At 44.2% G+C, this 18,850-nt stretch overlaps 1 protein-coding gene across 3 annotated transcripts in view; it reads left to right on the forward strand.

Annotated features, from left to right (window-relative positions):
- The first annotated feature begins 1,990 nt into the window (after positions 1-1,990).
- The window catches only part of RNF8 (ring finger protein 8), a 37,404-nt gene continuing 20,544 nt past the window's right edge, over positions 1,991-18,850 (forward strand). For 2 of the 3 annotated variants that reach the window (XM_055264312.2, XM_055264313.2), the window contains exons 1-3: positions 1,991-2,302; positions 8,459-8,587; positions 16,693-17,427. In XM_055264312.2, the coding sequence (XP_055120287.1) occupies positions 2,192-2,302; positions 8,459-8,587; positions 16,693-17,427 (975 nt within the window). In that variant the 5' untranslated portion in view covers positions 1,991-2,191. The remainder of the gene's footprint in view (positions 2,303-8,458; positions 8,588-16,692; positions 17,428-18,850) is intronic. The other variant, XM_063632306.1, reaches the window with a different exon arrangement.

Genomic DNA, 18,850 nt, shown 5'->3' on the forward strand with positions numbered 1-18,850 from the left:
CAGAGTCTTGCTCAGTCGCCCAGGCTAGAGTGCAGTGGTGTGATCTCAGCTCACTGCAACTTCTGCCTTCCAGGCTCAAGGGATCCTCCCACCTCAGCCTCCCTGGTAGCTGGGATTACAGGTGCTCACCACCATGCCCAGATCATTTTTGTATTTTTACTAGAGACAGGGTTTCACCACATTGGCCAGGCTGGTCTGGAACTCCTGACCTCAGGTGATCCACCTGCCTCGGCCTCCCGAAGTGCTGGGATTACAGGCGTGAGCCACCACGCCTGGCTGTGTGTGTGTTTTGTTTTGTTTTTGTTTTGTTGTTGTTGTTGTTTTGATGCAGTTTCACTCTTGTTGCCCAGGCTGGAGTGCAATAGCGAGATCTCGGCTCACTGCCTCCTCTGCCTCCTGGGTTCAAGCGAGTCTCCTGGCTCAGCCTCCCGAGTAGCTGGGATTACAGGCACGCGCCACCACGCCCGGCTAATTTTTATATTTTTTGGTAGATACCGGGTTTCGCCGTATCTCCTGGATTCAAGCGATCCAACCGCCTCGGCCTCCCAAAGTGCTGAGATTACAAGCATGAGCCCCTGGGCCCGGCCAATTAAAAAATTGTTTTTAAACTCAACCTCTCATTTGGATTTTCCATATAGTGTGATAGCTGCTGCCTGTAGTGAGTACATCCAATGGTTGAGCCCCTTTTGTCTTTTCAGTTTTCCAACACCTAGTTAACAATTTCTTTCTTCTTTCTTTCCTTCCTTCTTTCCTTCCTTCCTTCCTTCCTTCTTTTCTTTCTCTTTCCTTCTTCTTTCTTTCTCTTTCTCTACTTCCTTCCTTCCTTCCTTCCTCCCTTCCTTCCTTCCTTCCTCCCTTCCTTCCTTCCTTCTTCCTCTTTCTCTCTTTTTTTTTTTTTGCACAAGGGGAAAGAAGGAAAACAATTTTCCTAAATAAAATTCTGTCAAAAAAAAACAGCCAGGGCCGGGCATGGTGGCTCACGCCTGTAATCTCAGCACTTTGAGAGGTCGAGGCAGGCAGATTACCTAAGGTTGGGAGTTCAAGACCAGACTGACCAACATGGAGAAACCCCATCTCTACAGACAGACCCTGTCTGTAATCAATAATAATAATAATAAAATTAAGTTTTATTGAGTATAACTTACATGCCATAAAATTCACCCACTGCAAGTGTAGACTTCCTTCACTTTACAGGGTCTCACTCTGTCGCCCAGGCTGGGATGCAGTGGCGCCATGTCGGCTCACTGCAACCTCTGCCTCCCGGGGTCAGGTGATCCTCCCACCTCAGCCTCCCAAGTAGCGAGACTACAGGTGTCCACCACCACACCCAGCTAATTTTTCTTTTTTTCTTTTTTCCTTTCTCTCCCTCCCTCCCTTCCTCTCCGCCTTTTTTTTTGTAGATACGGTGTCTGCCCCTGTGGCCAGGTCGGTCACAACTCCTGAACTCAAGCGATCCACCCGCCTCGACCTCCCAAAGTGGTGGGATTACAGGCGTGAGCCACTGCGTCCGGCCACATTTCCATGACTTTTTAATAAATTTATACAGTTGTGCAATTGTCACCACAATCCACTTTTACAACATTTCTATCACCGCTTTCCTCCAATTTTTTCAAGCCCATCTGCATTCAATCCCCGCCCCCACACCTCGCCCCAGGTAACCGTGCTCTCTGTCTTTGTAGATTTGCCTAGTGTAATTTATTTTTTACTTCGGTAATATAAGGAGGTCGTGCAAAATAGAGACTATTTAGGAACAGACTAGGCGGACTTAAATCTGATGGAAAGTTTAAAGTTGTTTAAAACTGGGCTATAGTTTTACATGATTTTTTTTAAAAAGAGGAAAGGTGAGGAGAGGTTCCAGTCTGAGGCGGCCAGGCCTGGGGTGACGGTTCTGGAGGGGGCGAGGGAAGGTGTGAGGGGAGGAGAGCTCTCGAGTCGCGCCCGCCCCGCCCAGGGCCGGCTCCCAACCCACCCTCTTTGCCCCAGGGCGGCCGCCGTCCTCCTGCGCAGGCGCAGTGCTCCCGTTTCCTGGCCGAGGGCGGGCGAGCCGAGCCTGCAGTAGCAGCGATTGCGAGCGTGTGGCGATTGCTTCTGTCTGTCATTTAGATATGGAAGCTGAGGGGATGCACGGAGGCAGCCGGAACCTGGGTCGGGGTCTCGCTGGGTGCTGACCGCCCCCGGGGTCGAGTAGGCGATGGGGGAGCCCGGCTTGTTCGTCACAGGAGACCGCGCCGGTGGCCGGAGCTGGTGCCTGCGGCGGGTGGGGATGAGCGCCGGGTGGCTGCTGCTGGAAGATGGGTGCGAGGTACGGGGGAAGGGGTCCTGCGGGGCGGAGGGCAGGGGCTGGAGGGAGCGGGGCTCCGGGGAGGGAGGAAGGCGTCTTGCTGGATGAATGGCAGAGAGGAGGCGGGCACCGGGAAGAGGAGCGAAGCGTCTGTCGGGGGTGGATTCCCGGGGAGAGAAGGGAGAAAGCGGTTCTGGCGCGAGCGGCTGAAGGGTCTGCGGTGGGAGGTGTTTGGGGGAGAAACAGGGGCCGAGTGGGAGAAACGAAGCAAAGAGAGTTCGGCTCCGGGGAGCCCTGGGGGGCCACAAGGGTTGGGGTGAGGACGGAGGCCCTGACCCGCGGCCTGTGGGGCGAGAAGCGGGCCCCGTCCAGGGAGGCCTGGCTCAGCGGGTAGCCGGGCCGGGGACGGGAAGGAGGGGGACGCGCAGGGAACGTGAGGAGCGCGGGGGTGTCGGAGAGGGGAGGCGGGGGCCGGATCCCGTTTAGGGCGCACAGAGCCCCGCGGTGCCCGGGTCGGGGGACGGTGGCGGGGGCCGCGAGCCGCCGGGAAGCCGAGGCAGGGCCCGGCGCGTGAACTTTCTCGAGTTTGTTTTGAAAACGATTGCAGATTTTGGGTTTTGTCCCTTAAAGCAATCAAACTTTCACGTAGAAATGTCTTCCTCCTTCCCAACTCTGAGGAACATGGGCGGCTTGGGCTGGGCCACATTTCTGCCGTGAGGCTCCTCCGTACGGCCGAGTGGCACTCCCCGAGGTGGGTCGGGCGGGTATTCAGAGTTCTCTCCAGAGGCTGCCTGTCGTCTTTATGAATGCAGTTGCAAATGAAAAAAATTTTAAGGGGAAAGATGAGGCACGGTTCCTGGCACGGTTCAAGATGCACCAGCGTGGTGCATCTTGAAAGGGCGAGGGAAGGGAGGAGGGCGTTAGATTGCAATCAGGTTGAGAAAGAGAACTGGGTCAGGGACAAGCTTGTGATGACTGGGAACCATTTGGGTTTTGGAAATAATCTGTATGAAAAGTTCTCTTTGCAGTAAAAGTGGATGGTTGGTCATGATGTAAATTGAAGAAGTCTTTTGAGTCTTATGTGTGTTCAGGTAGATTTTTTCCTATAAGCCATACTGCCTCAATTCAGTCTGCCAGGTATTTACTGAGTATTTAACATGGTTTGGTGTACAATGAAGACAAATAAAATCTCTGCGCTCGGAGAGTTTAAGGCTTGAGTGGGAAGAGAGGATTTATACAATGAAGCAGTCATTGTATAAAGAAGATCCATATGGGCTGTATGATCAAGTGCCAAGATGTGGATTATTTAGTTCAATCCCAGAGCAGTAGTTCTTCAAGTCAGAGGAGGAATTCATGTCTAGGCACAAATTTAGTTGCTAGATTAGGGGGTGTTATAAAGGGTTACTTGTATGCTGTGATTTGAGGAACACCAAGAAAACATCTCTGCCCCCAAATACCTCTTCTATCCAGGTATTAGTGCCTAAAAGTCCACATTAAGCATTCATTCTTTTAGCTTGAGCACTGATCTTTCCCTGCCTGGCCCTTTCCAACAGCATATGTTTGTGAGAAGTTTAACAAATTAAAAGACGAACACCTGAATAATAACCTGAATAATACACACAAAAATAAATTATTTTTGTGCATAACTGTTAGTTAATTTCACATACATTACTTAATCTGATCCCTGCATACACACAACCTTATAAGGTAACTTAGTGGGCAAGTGTTATTCCTTTAGATTCAATTGTTGTGGATTAGTTTATGACTCTTCTGAATAGCTTGTTAGTACTGCCGTCTTGGGCAGGTGGGATGGGGAGGAAGAATTAAAGCACCTGAAGAAAGGGCAAGAAGACTATAAAGCGCTCTTAGACATATTCTGAACCATTTGATAGTTCTTTGTGGAGCCACTTGCATGGGGAGGGACCCATATAAACCCGGTAGTAAGACTGTGGCTGGCTTCAGGGACCTGTGTGTAGGAGAAGCCTGCCAGGCTTGGCGGCCTGCAAGGTCAGGTCGTAGCACAGCCTGAAAAAAAGTCTGAATCTAAGGCAAGAGAAGAAGTTGTACTTATTGTTATGGTCCCCAGATCATAGCACAAGCTGTTTTGCACAAGATTTTAAAAGGTATGCTAATAACATAACAGCAAAGGTAGGTCAGTTCCCTGCCTTTCCAGTTCTTAGTCTCAGATGTTGTGGATAAAATAATAAAACAGGGTTCCTTTCATTTCATTGATGGGAACACTGTAGTAAATTGTCTAAATAAGTGGCTTTAAGCTTGTTAAAGCAATGCATAGAGTTTGGTGGAAAAACAAGTAGAGATTTATTGCAAATTAGCTAGTTCTCAGGTACTATAAAGTATCTAGGCCTTTGGGGAAAACAACAGAAACTTCTCTCCCCTTTTCTTCTCTTGTATTTAGTTTTCATTAAGTTTTCTGCCCCAAGGGAAAAAAGGGAAAGGATGGTTATATTTACTGGTTTGGGGGCTTTTTTGTGGGGTGTTTTGTTTTGAGACAGGCTACTCCCTCTGTCACCCAGGCTGGAGTGCAGTGGTGTGATCACACCTCCACCTCCCCGGTTCAGGTGGTTCTTCTGTCTCAGCCTCCGAAGTAGCTGGGATTACAGATATGCACCTCTATGCCCAGTTACTTTTTGTATTTTCAGTAGAGACGGGGTTTCGCCACGTTGGCCAGGCTGGTCTCGAACTCCTGGCCTCATGTGATCTGCCTGCCTGGGTTTCCCAAAGTGCTGGGATTACAGGTGTGAGCCACCGCACCCGGCCGTATTTACTTGTTATTTGAGAAACAGTAGGAATTGTGCCCGGGAGGAAAGAGATAGTCTTAGTGAAGGTGGGCAAAGACAAGATGATCTTTTAGATCAATAATGTATGTAAGCCCAAAGGCTTGCAAAACTATTGTAAATGAAAACAACCCCTAACATACGGGTCGTCAGTCAGTTCCCATGGGAAATTCAGTGTTACGTTGAGTGGTCCTGAGATTTCCAGGTAACCTCACTGCACTCCTTAACTACCGTATAGGTGAAATATCAGTAGTACCAGGGTAAATTCTAAGACCAGGCAGTGCAGGGAAGGATGTAAAAGAATGATTCCTTTTTCTGGGTTCAGAGTCTGTTGGAGGCAATGTCAGGAAAAGGTACTCTTCTACTTTTTTGGTACTGTTTTCCCCAGGCTACTCACAATGGCAGTCTGGCTGTCTCCCCTCAAGTATTAGCATGTAATATGAGATGCTTCCTCTCTTAGAGATAAAGCTACCTAAATAGAAATTTTACTGAATATGGATGACAGATAAATCCCTAGCCATTCCATTTTTAACAGATATGTGTATTCAGAGGAACTTCTATAATTAATATAATTCTGGCAGAGTGTGAAAGAACTGAAAAACTTTGTGCTCAGTGTTGGTGGAGTGATCACCACAACATTTTAAAGAGAAACAAGTGAGACCGTATGAGTTCCAACTGCTGCTCCATATTTTCCAGTGGTAATACAGTCTCTACCTTCTGACCTAAAAACACCCACCCTAAAATCTTGAGGATTCATATGCAAGACCTCTTTATTCTTTCATTCATTCTCAAATACTTAACTGAACACTGTGCCCGGTATAGAAACACGGTGGTAAACAAGACAGACAAAGTCCCTGCTTATCTAGTTTATATTCTATTAAGGGGACACAGGGGAAAAGTAAAATAAGCAAGATAATTTTGGTTTGTGTTAAGTACTTCCTAATAACTGAAGAAATATGATGGGAAGCAGACAACCAACTTTAGACAGAGGTAATCAGAGTAGGCTTATGAGTAGCTGGAACATGAAAGATAAGGAGTCTGTGCAAGATCTGAGAGAAGAGTGTTCTTAGCAGAGGGGCTAAGTGAGAAGACTTTCAGGTAGGCTGGCACTTCGGGGAGAGGGGCTTAAGGAACAACAACAACAAAAAGGTTGAGGGGCTGGAGCAGCTAGTGTTGGCACTATGGTATGAGTTAAGACTAAAGAGTAGAGGGGCTCAGGACATTCAGGGTCTTGTAGGCCATGGAAGGAAGTTTGAATGATTGGACAGTTTTAAGGAAAGAAGGAAAATGATCTGATTTAAAATTTTTACATTTCTATTCCAGTTACTGTATAAAGCTTATGGGGGCTAGAGTGAGAACAGAAACAGTAGGAGGCCAGGTGGTTTGGAGTAACATTGTGGCTGCAGAGATAGGAATGAACAGATTTAGGACATATTTGAATTATAGCCCATATAATTTACCAGTGATTTCAATGTGCGGATGAGGGACAGAGATGAATCAAAGATGGCTTCTGGGATATGAGTTGAGTAGTTGGTTGGAGAGTATTGTGAATACTGAAATGAGAGTTTGTGGGGAGGAATAGATTAGGTCAGTGAGTCATGGTGGTCTTTGAGGGACTGAGGAGGACAGGTATTCTGAAAGATTTTAAAAAGAAGAGGGCAGTTTTAGCTAACTTTGGTTTAAAGTCCCCAGTTAAGATCGTGGTATGAGTCATTAAAGAGGTCGTTTGTGCACTAAGAATATGCAAGGAGCTGGGCGCGGTGGCTCACACCTGTAATCCCAGCACTTTGGGAGGCTGAGGCGGGCAGATCACTTGAGATCAGGAGTTCGAGACCAGCCTGACCAACATGGTGAAACCCCCGTCTCTACTAAAAATACAAAAATTAGTCGGGCGTGGTGTTGTGTGCCTGTAATCCTAGCTACACGGGAAGCTGAGGCAGGAGAATTGCTTGAACCTGGGAGGCAGAGGTTGCAGTGAGCCAAGATCGCACCATTGCACTCCAGCCTGGGCGATAAAGCAAGACTGTCTCAAAAAAAAAAAAAAAAAAAGAAAAGAAAAAACAACAACAAAAAAGAATAAGGGAATTCTGTGATCTGGATCTCAGAAGAATTTCCTTCCTTCACAGGGTTGTTATGAACTAGACTGGTCCAACAGGAAAGTATGATAGATGTGAATTGGGGCTTCTTTTCAACCTTTTCTGGAAGCTCTCAAGCTGTTGTTGTGGATAAGACAGAGGATATGTACTCCAATGCAAAGACTTTTGGTTGAATTATAACTGGCTGAAGTATATCCAGACTGTGTGGATTAATGTTTACTAGGTTCTCCTGAAAACTTTGCCTTTGGCTGCACCCCATTCTGTGTCTTGAACGAAGGTATAGAAGGCATCGTCTCATATAAATTTGGTGGAAGGGATATTAAGTATGTCTGATCTGATGGCAGATTAAAAATTCAGAAAGGTCTTGACAAATTGGTTTGATAGGCTGAACTAGCAAGATGAAATTTAATAGGAATCAATCTAAGGTCCTGCGCTTGAATCCAAGGTTTCCCATCCAGTCAACTATAGAGCAGAAGAGACAGGACTTAGCGTAGCATTTCTTGGAGGAGGGGGAGACCAAGAAATTTAATCATTCCTAAGTTCGAGGATACACTGGCAGTGTACTAGATCTGCTATGAAAGCTAATGCAATTTGTATGCTCCAGTGATAATATCTAGAACTGGGAAAGTAACACTTGCGTTTGACTGTGTAATAGAAATTAAGTTTATTTTTCTTAATATGCCATCCAGGAATAAAGATAAACCAGCAGTCCTTTCACAGACTCATTAGAATGGCAAAGACTCAAGCCCATCCCCTGGGAGTTAAGTTGAAGTAACTGGGAATACAGAGCCAGGAAAAGAGAAAACTCAGTGTTCACTTTATAGCTGTGACATTGAAAGGGGATTGGAGATTTCCTGATGGTGCCGAGGGCAAAGCCAGTGCCAATGGATGGAATTTACAGGGAGAAAGATGCCAAGTCAGAGACATTTTAAAAATTGGAGGGCCTGCCTTATGTAAAGTTACTGACAGTATTTATGCATTGATGGGATGTGTAGAAAGAATTCCTCCATCTCATGGTCACTGAACCAGATGACCTTTCAAGATCTCGCCAACCCTGAGATACATGGATAACTGTTTTTCAGCGTTCTCTTCTTGTCACAACTGTTTGCCTTTTTCTACTTGGTGGTTCTCGTGGCAGCTGAAGAGGAGATAGCTGATGCACTTCCACAGGTGTCTGATTTCTTAAGTCAGGCCTGCATATGCTGCTGGTTGACGAGATTTGTAAAGGACCTCCCTTTTCGGTACAATGACTGATGGTATTTCTTCCATTGTTGTTGTCTTCCCAGGTGACTGTAGGACGAGGATTTGGTGTCACATACCAACTGGTATCAAAAATCTGCCCCCTGATGATTTCTCGAAACCACTGTGTTTTGAAGCAGAATCCTGAGGGCCAGTGGACAATTATGGACAACAAGGTACAGGAATTCACAGAAGCCTAATGACTTTTGTTTTTAAATTACTTTTTTTTTTGCATAGGTAATTCATGGTATAAAATTCAAAAGTATAACTTCTTTCCTAGCCATCGAGTTCCCTTTTCCAGAGGCAGCCACTTCCATATGCTGCCAGAGATTCGATTGTGCTAAAATAATTTCTCTTGATTTGGCTTGAAGTTTGTTACCTTGAAGAGAATACCTGAACTGGGGTAGTAAGTCCTATTCCAGAAACTAGACTAAGTTACTGGGCAAATTAGCCTGTTTGAGGTGAAGCTCCCAGAGACCCTGGGAATCTGCAGAATCTGCTGACGCTTCTGGAGTACACTTATGGCTCAGTGGACGGGGAGGACGGAGAAACTGATCTGACTGCACTTAGCCCCTTTCCTTCCTCACTCCTTTCAATCTGAGCAACCTCCCCTGGCTTTTAAAACATGTTTTAAGTATTGGTGTTCTGAAGATTTCCTTTGAATAATGGGTTTTTCTCCTTTAAACAAATTTGAAAACCACTAGTTTAGTGGTAAATATATTGAGGGAGGTGCAATAGTATATAAAGCCCAGCAATTAGAAAGTACCTAATGTGCTGGGTGTGGTGGCACATGCCTGTAGTCCCAGCTACTGGGGAAGCTGAGGCCAGAGGATTGTTTGAGCCCATGAATTCTGGGTTATAGTGTGCTATGCCATTCTGGTGTCTGCCTTAAGTTCGGCATCAATATGGTGTCCTCCTGGGAGCAGGGGACCACCAGTTTGTCTAAGGAGAGGTGAACTGACCCAGGTTGGAAGGAGGGCAGGTCAAAACTGCTGTGCTGATCAACAAAGGGATTGCACCTGTGAATAGCCACTGCACTCCAGTGTGGCTGACATGGTGAAGCCCTGTCTCTATCAAAAAGAAAAGAAAATACCTAAAGTGCAGATGTACAAGCACCCAGGAATGTGATGAAAATACAGACTATGAGGTGAGAGAAATTCTAACATAAACAGTTAATGTTTAGGAAGTATAACATGTCTTTAAGTACCATTTCATATTGCTTCACTGCCCCAGTTAGGATTTTAAAGGTACCATTAGAAGGGAGGATATCCCAGAGGTCTGCCCGCCAGCCTCATTTTGCGTGCATAAAACTGCTAGATTTAAGCTGTTGGAAAGTATCTTCCTGCTCTAGAATTAAGCTGAGTTGGCACTGTATTGAAGGAGACAGTACATAAATGCTAAGTAAATTGGTTCAGCACTTTTAGCAAGGCATCATGAGCGGGATAAAAGTTGGCACTGAGATTATCTACTTTAACCCCTTATGTAGACAGATGAAGCTGAGGCCCAGAGAGATAAACTGTTTTGCCCAAGGCCTTCTCTACAATGAGCCAGGACTTAAGTTTCTCTGCTATACCCTGTGTCAAATACCAGTAAAGTACGTAAGCAATTTGCTATACTGGCTTTATGACATCAAACAATTAATTATGCATATTTAAAATATAGCTGCAAGGTTTTAAAGCCTCTGTAATAGCGTATATCAAAACAGCTTAGGAAAAGATGTTTTCCTCATCAGAGTAGGCTGTATGAGAGTTAGGATTACAATATTATAGAAGTGAGTTCTCTGCTGCTGCTTTTCTTAATTATGTGCAGTGTAGATGTGATCCACTTACGGGATTAGCAGATTTTCATAGGCTGGGAAGCCAAGAGCTGATCAACTTTAGTGTTATTTGAATGTCAACCACAGGGATACAGAGGCAGCCTGTGCAAGATCAGATCATGACTGTGCTCCGGGCTCGCTCTCCAGTGTTTGCTTTGTACCCTTCCTTCTAGGGTTGCTGTTGTCATGTGATTCTTCTCAGGTCTCAGTCAGGCAATAGAGAGGAAAGATGGGTTTCTTAACAACCTGTTTAAACTTTTTAGCTGTGATTGTGAGATAACTGATTTTTAAGAGAAGCTAGGACTGGGGTGTTTTGATGGAACAATTCTTACAAGTAAATCCCTCCTCCCCCCTGCACTTTTCTTTTGACTACAGATGCCCCCTTTCTGGCTTCCTCCTGGCATGATGCCATGGCAGCCCTCTTCTGCTGATAAGAGACCTGAATTTCAGCTGTAGGGTATTATTGCTGTGGTTGTGTTTGAAGTCATTTGCCAAGTCTCTTTCAAGAGATAGGTGTTTCTAATAAGTTAAAACTCAGAGCTGCATTCTCTTATCTGCTGGAATGGCCAGAAAGTGAGAGCTTAAGTATAGATACAAAAATTGCAAGAAATGTTATTTTGGTTTAAAATTGGCTTAAAATATAGAAAAAAACCTTGGAGGACAGCTAAGTCTGCACACAGTATGAGGATGGTTCTAGTTGTGTAGGTTTTGGTCAATTCATATGCTCTTCAGATGGCCCGTCCTTTGTATTGGTATCCAGCTCTTTCAGAAAATTGGTTGTTTTAAAGTCACAGTATGAAATGCCTTAGAGGTTCGGTCACGTCTTACTTGAGCCTTTCCCATTCTTACACTCCTCTCCTGTTGCTTTTCACCTGCTGCCTGGTGATTCCTACCTTTGTTCTTCTGCAGACTCTGGCATTTGAAGTCTCTGGTGAGTGTACTCTTACGTGAACAAAGTTTGCTGCTTGGGACAGTTCAGCTTCTGGTCCTCCAGCAACTAGAGCAGTGGTTATCAACCCCGTTTCCAGTTTTTACTCTCACCTGGGGCACTTTTTAAAAATACTGATGGTAGTACAATAGAAACATTCATTCATCAAAAAACACCATTAAGAGAGTAAAAGGCAAACTCAGAGGAAGATGTTTGCTACACATTATAGTCAATGAAGGGCTTATACTGAGGTATCTGCAGAACTCCAATAAGAAAAAGACAGATATGCCCTATTTAAAAATGAGCAAGAGACAAGCACTTCACAAAAGGTTCTATCCAATGAAAAGTTGTTCAACCTCATTAATAATCTGGGGAATTTAAAACCATAATGGAATACCTCTACACATTCACCAGAGTGGCTAAAATTGAAGACTATTGATGCCAGGTATTGGTAAGGATATGGAGCGACAGAATGCTCTTACCCTTCTGTTGGGAGTGTAAATTGGTACAACTACTTTGGGAAATTATTTGGCATTATTCATTAAAGTTGAACATACATATAGCTCTTGACACAGTATTTTCACTCCCAGGGAAACAGCCCAAATGTCCATCAACAGTAGAATGGATAAATTGTGCAATAATCTTATATTGAAACACTATACTGTAGTGAATATGAATGAACTACTATAATAACATGGATAAATCTTACATAATATTGAGTGAAAGAAGGCCGGGCACAGTGGCTCACGCCTGTAATCCCAGCACTTTGGGAGGCCGAGGTGGACGGATCATGAGGTCAGGAGATCGAGACCATCCTGGCTAACGCGGTGAAACTCTGTCTCTACTAAAAATACAAAAAATTAGCCAGGCGTGGTGGAGGGCGCCTGTGGTCCCAGCTGCTCTGGAAGCTGAGGCAGGAGAATGGCGTGAATCCGGGAGGCGGAGCTTGCAGATCAGGCCACCGCACTCCAGCCTGGGTGACAGAGCGAGACTCCGTCTCAAAAAAAGAAAAAAAATTGAGTGAAAGAAGACAGACACAAAAGAATACATATTATATGATGCCATTTATACAATGTTTAAAACCAGGCAAAATTTAGATGTGCTGTTATATCTGAATAGTAGTCACCTTATTGCCAAGGTGGCTACTAACTAGAAGGAGGCACACAGGGGTTTCTGGGATGCTGATAATGTGGGGTTTGTTTTGTTTTTGACTTCATGGTAGTTACACTAAGATGTTCATTTTGTGACTGTTCATCAAGTTGGTACATTTATGATTTGTACACTTTTATGTTTGCATGTTCTGCTTTAGTAAAGACTTTAAAAAATATATTGACGGATACATACTTAATACAATTGCTGAAATAAGACTTGATGATACCACGTGCTGGCAAGCATGCAGAATAACTGGAACTCCTCAACATTCAAGTGTGAATATAAAATAGTACCTCCACTTTGAAAAACTGGTGGTTTCTAAGAGTCAAATATACACTTGTCCAGTGATCCTATTTCTAGGTATTTACCCAAGATTAATGAAAGCTTATGTTCTCGCAGAAACTTGTATGTGAATGTTTCTAGTGGCTTTATTTTTTTTATTTTTATATTTTGAGATGGAGTTTTGCTCTTTTTGCCCAGGCTGGAGTGCAATGGCGCGAACCTGGCTCCCCAAACCTCTACCTCCCGGGTTCAAGCGATTTTCCTGCCTCAGCCTCCCGAGTAGCTGGGATTACAGGCACGCAGCACCACGCCCGGCTAATTTTTGTATTTTTAGTAGAGATGGGTTTCACCATGTTGGCCAGGCTGGTCTTGAACTCCTGACCTCAGGAGATCCACTGGCCTCGCCTTCCCAAAGTGCTAGGATTACAGGCATGAGCCACCACGCCTGGCCTGTAGTGACTTTATTAACATTCACCAAAAACTGGAAAAAAAACAACCAGGGAATGGATAAACTGTGCTCCACCCGTACTACCTTCAGTATTACTCAGCAATAAAATATAACAAACTGCCGATAATGCAACAGCGTGGGCGAATCTCAGAGGCATTACACTAAGTGAAAGAAGCAAGACTCAAAAGTGTAGATAATAAGATTCCATTTGTATTACATTCTGGGAAAGGGAAGAGAACAGATAAGTAGTTGCCTGGGAATGCGGGAAAGGTTGACTACCAAGGGATACTGTTTCTTGATACAGTTACACAACTATATGTGTTTGTATATAAATGTAACTTTTAAAATACTGATACTTAGTTCCTATCTCAGACCACTTAACTCACTCTGAGGGTGAAACTCAGGCACCGCTCTTTGTTTTAAACCTTCCCAGGTAGTTTTACTGTATAGCCAGGGTTGAGAACCACTGAGCTACATAAATTATCTAAAGCACTCCAAGAAAACATTGTCTTTTGGTTTTGAGTTTCCACTTTCCTCAATAACTGTTTAAAAGCAGCTGGACAGAGATTGAGCATCTAGTGAAGTAATTCCTGTCTAAGCGGATGTGAGTTATCCCACTTTTTTCCCGTTGGTGGCTAAGAGACATCAGGCAGACTTTTCTGGGTATCATTTTCTGCTGTTAGCATTGTTCAAGTGGGTATTTATGAAAACCAACATTAAGAAAGCCTTGAACAGAGCATGATTATTTAAGCCATTGTATTTGAGATCATATCCGGCAGTACTTGATTGTTCTTGTATAGCCATGGGATTTTTGTCCTTTTTTTTTTTTTTGAGACGGAGTCTTGCTCTGTCACCCAGGCTGGAGTGCAGTGGCGCGATCTCGGCTCACTGCAAGCTCCGCCTCCCGGGTTCACACCATTCCCCTGCCTCAGCCTCTCCGAGTAGCTGGGACTACAGGCGCCCGCCACCACGCCCGGCTAATTTTTTTGTATTTTTAGTAGAGACGGGGTTTCACCGTGGTCTCGATCTCCTGACCTCGTGATCCGCCCGCCTCGGCCTCCCAAAGTGCTGGGATTACAAGCGTGAGCCACTGCGCCCTGCTGGATTTTTGTCCTTTTCTAGTCTCCTTATATGAACAGACCTGACTCAGGGCTTTGGTTTAAATTATACCACTAGATGTCACCAAGAAGTGATGAATGGGTAAATGTACAAGGATCCAAGGACAAAATATGATGGGAGAATTTTGAGTTTTACTTTCCAGCTTCTAAAAGGGCTCTGAAGGCAATGGGTTAATGTAGAGGATCTAATGGAAGGCTGCAACATATCGTGAAAGTTTGCCCCAGCTTCTGAGGGATTCTTACTCTCTTTAGCTGTGGGCTGTTTCTGTAATCTTATTTATTTATTTTACCTTATCTTAGCTTTGGAGACTTTCCTTAAATTTCTGTACCTTGGCATTAGGTGGCCTTCTGTGTCTTACTACTTTTTCTGAGACCTTTTTCCTGCGTATAATCTAAAATGGACTGTCCTGCTCTAAAATTGTTCTCAGATAGATTGTTCTGGCTCCATCCCTCTCCTTTGTTGTTTCTCATATGTTGTTTAAAAATTCAGCAAAACTTATCACTCCCCATAGTTTCTCAGGCTGAATAGAAAGAGTGTGAGGAGGTTTCCTAGATGAACCAGGTTAGGCCCAATGCACAGTGGGTTAAGACTAATCTTTCTGTATATATCTATGCCAGTCTTTCTTTCCGTGTAAACCAAGTAATAGAAGATAAAACTGGAAACAGGAGCCTAATGCCAAACCAGAGCTAAGATCTAATCTCTACTTTACCCTCTGTGCCTTGTGGTCAAACCCCCCGTCCCTCATATTTGGGTTGACTGGGGATTTTCTTCTAGCTGAAAGTAGGTAACTGTAGTTGCCAGTGTAAACATAAATCTTGGTCCCAATTCAGAAGTGAGCTTCATCTCTCGCCTATCCCCTGAATTTAAGTCCTTGGTATGGGTTGAAATGCTCACCAGTATATTTCAACTCTGTATCTTGCCTTTGTTTCAAATCTATTTTAGGACCTGTCATCTCCCTTTAGCATCCCTTAGCTATCCCAGCTGCATGTGATATTCCTTTGCATTTACAGGCTGTGCCATGTAATCCCACATTTGCTTATTTGTGCCCTTGCATTTTCTTTTCCACCGTCAGCTGCTGAAAGTTTTCATGTCCTTTCCACTCAATATATTTACCTTGCATGACATTGAGCATAGAATCGAAATGACTGTTGATGAATCAGTTGAACCAAGGCATAGTAATAGTAGTGAACACTTATGTAATACGATGCCCAGGCACTGTCTAAATACTTGCCATATGTTATCTCATTAAATCCACACAGACACCATGAGGGAGAGACTTGTTTTCCTCCATTTTATCAGTGCAGTAACTGGGCCATAAAGAGGCCAAGAAACCTGGCCAACATCACCCAGCTGCTAAATGATAGAGCCACATTACAAACCCAGGCAGTCTGACTCCAGGATCTGTGCTCTTAACCTCAATACTATGACTTCATTAAAACCATAAAAGTAAATATTTATTTTATTTTATTTATTTTGGAGACAGAGTCTCACTCTGTCACCCAGGCTGGAGTGCAGTGATGCGATCTCGGCTCATGGCATCCTCTGCCTCCTGGGTTCTAGCAATTCTCATGCGTTGGCCTCCCAAGTAGCTGGGATTACAGGCACCCACCACCCCACCTGGCTAATTTTTATATTTTTAGTACAGAGGGGGTCTCACTGTGTTGGCCAGGGTGGTCTTGAACTCCTGGCCTCAAGTGATCCGCACACCTCGGCCTCACAAAGTGCTGAGATTACAGATGTAAGCCGCCACTCCCAGACAGTAAATATTTATTAAGCATTTATTCTATGTGAGTCATTGTGCTAAGTGATTTCCATGCATTATCTTATTCACTCCTCACTGGAACAGTGTGAGGTAGGTACTGTGCTATGCCTGTTCTGCAGACAAAGCTGAGGCCTGGAGAGGTTAAACTGCCGAATGCCATGCAGACTGTGACCCCACATCTGAGTCCAGAGCTCCAGCTCTTAACCGCTATCCTGTATTGCCCATATACCCCTGTTGGTATTCATTGGGTCAGATCCTACCTGCCATTTGACCCCAGTACCGGATATAGTACTCTTTTTTTTTTTTGGTTTATGTGTGCTTGCTTGCTTACCAGTGTGTTAAGGAACCACATCCAGAGATAGCATTTGAACCTACCTCATGGACCTCACCCTTAACTACTGCTTTCTTCACTAATAGCATTTTTTCTAGTTTTGGGACATTGCTCCAGTTTAGGTTAATAGGAGCTATCCAATTTCAGTTTCCTTTAATGCTATTCCATGTGTTTGAGTAAATTATCCACCAATAATAAGGTGATTCCTGCCTGTTATAGGGCAGTTCTCTGTGGAGGCATGAATGTGAAATATAGGTAAAAAGCCAAAGCACTGCTTGACGAATGCTGTTTCTAAGGATGGTTGTTTATGAATCTTTCTTTTCTATTTGTTATCAAGAGTTTTCCTTCTGAAAAGGCAGAAGATTTTACAGCAGCAGGAGAGAGATTCCTTTAAGAAGACGAAAATCATGAAGCTTATTTCTTCTTTCTTTCACTTTCCCCAGAGTCTAAATGGTGTTTGGCTGAACAGAGCACGTCTGGAACCTTTAAGGGTCTATTCCATTCATCAGGGAGACTACATCCAACTTGGAGTGCCTCTGGAAAATAAGGAGAATGCGGAGTATGAATATGAAGTTACTGAAGAAGACTGGGAGACAATATATCCTTGTCTTTCCCCAAAGAATGACCAAATGATAGAAAAAAATAAGGAATTGAGAACTAAAAGGAAATTCAGTTTGGATGAATTAGCAGGTCCTGGAGCTGAAGGCCCTTCAAATTTGAAATCCAAAATAAATAAAGTGTCTTGTGAATCTGGTCAGTCAGTGAAATCACAAGGGAAAGGTGAAGTAGCCAGTACACCCTCTGAAAATTTGGATCCTAAGTTGACTGCCCTTGAGCCAAGTAAGACCACAGGGGCTCCCATTTACCCTGGCTTCCCCAAAGTCACAGAGGTTCATCATGAGCAGAAAGCCTCAAACTCTTCAGCATCTCAGAGAAGCTTACAGATGTTTAAGGTGACCATGTCCAGGATTCTGAGGCTGAAAATACAGATGCAGGAAAAACATGAAGCTGTTATGAATGTGAAAAAGCAGACCCAAAAGGGGAACTCAAAGAAAATTGTGCAAATGGAGCAGGAACTGCAGGACTTACAGTCCCAGCTGTGTGCAGAGCAGGCTCAGCAGCAGGCAAGAGTGGAGCAACTAGAGAAGACTTTGCAGGATGAAGAACAGCATCTTCAGGTACCACACAGAAGGGAAGGGCAAGAGTGGTCTTCAGGGGTGGGGCAGGCACTTCACGAGCCTCTGGCCAGAGTTCTCAGTTTCTAGGCCAGGTACCAAATTCTGAGCACCAAAGACAGGAAATGAAATGGGAACAGTAAACTTTTGAGATAAGGGAAGGGGATTGAGTAGAGGGTTAAGTCTTCAGCATGCTGATGAGATCAGGAGCCAGAGTTAGAGTGCCAAGATAGGGTAAAGTGAGCAGCAGAGCCAGCCAGGGCATAACTCATCCCAGGATGCAAAGCTGAGGCAACTCAGAACCAACATGAATTCAGGGGGAAGTTAGGTGAAGGTCAAGATGCCACAAAACCACAGTATAGTCCAATTAAATCAATAGTTGTCTTCAAGACTTACCTATCTTTGCTCTGTGGCCAAGGCCAAATCACTTAGTCTCAGGGCAGGTACAGGTCAGCTGGTTCCTCTGCCCTGGTGCCTGACAGTTTGTTAGCTATAAAGGTTAGTTAACTCTGTAGCTAAGCCAGGAGGTGAGGGGCTAAAAAGGCAGAAAATGTTTTTGTTTCTATTTTGAGCAGCCAGCATGTGATGGGACAGATGCACCATGACTGCATTGTTGGGTTGAATGATAAACCACCTTCCACAGTGCCTATAGTAGGAAGGTAAAATAATGACTGTCTTAGCTGTATAAAGGTAAGACCAAATGTATTTCCATCCCTCAGTCATTTGCTTAGATGACAAACTCTTGCACAAAGCTTTAGGCTAGAGCAGATCCTGTCCCTGCTCAAAATGTCATTTCCTATCTGGCAGGAACTGCACATTTTGCTCCCACCCAGTTGCTCAGATAATATTGAATGTCAAGAATTCCCCATTGTTGACTTAGAACTCAGATGGACCAGTCACAACTAAAGTGAATAAGCTTTTTGTTTGGGTTGCTTAGGGTAAGGAACAGCCAGGGGTAGTGTTGGCTTATTTCTGAGCAATTTATAAATTTCATTCTGATCTCTGCCATCCCCTTGAATTGGTAGTATTAGCAAAGGCCATGGATTAAATAGGTCTTTTGAGAGTATACACTGCTTGCTTATGTGTACCTTTTTGCTTCCGTTATCCAGCCTAGACTAGTTCTTGAAATTAATAGAGGGTGGTTTATGTCTACGTGTTTAGTATATCACACCTTCACCAGGACAGAACTCTCTGTAAAGGCTAATATGTTCAGGAACAAGTTACTGTTGATTAATATTTGTGGCTGCTCTGGACATGCCTCAAGGTATAGCTGCAAAATCTTTTTCTGTACCAAAATGTTAAAGGGGAAAGGATTGGTTTAGAGAATTTCTCTGGGTATGAGTTGGTCGTGTATATATTGCTCATAGTGAAGTGTATCTAGTCCCTTGTTTATCAGCTGCATCTCCCTCTGCCCACCAAGCCCTAA

Source organism: Symphalangus syndactylus, chromosome 23 (genome assembly GCF_028878055.3).
Source record: "Symphalangus syndactylus isolate Jambi chromosome 23, NHGRI_mSymSyn1-v2.1_pri, whole genome shotgun sequence".
NCBI classification, from domain to species: Eukaryota; Metazoa; Chordata; class Mammalia; order Primates; family Hylobatidae; genus Symphalangus; species Symphalangus syndactylus.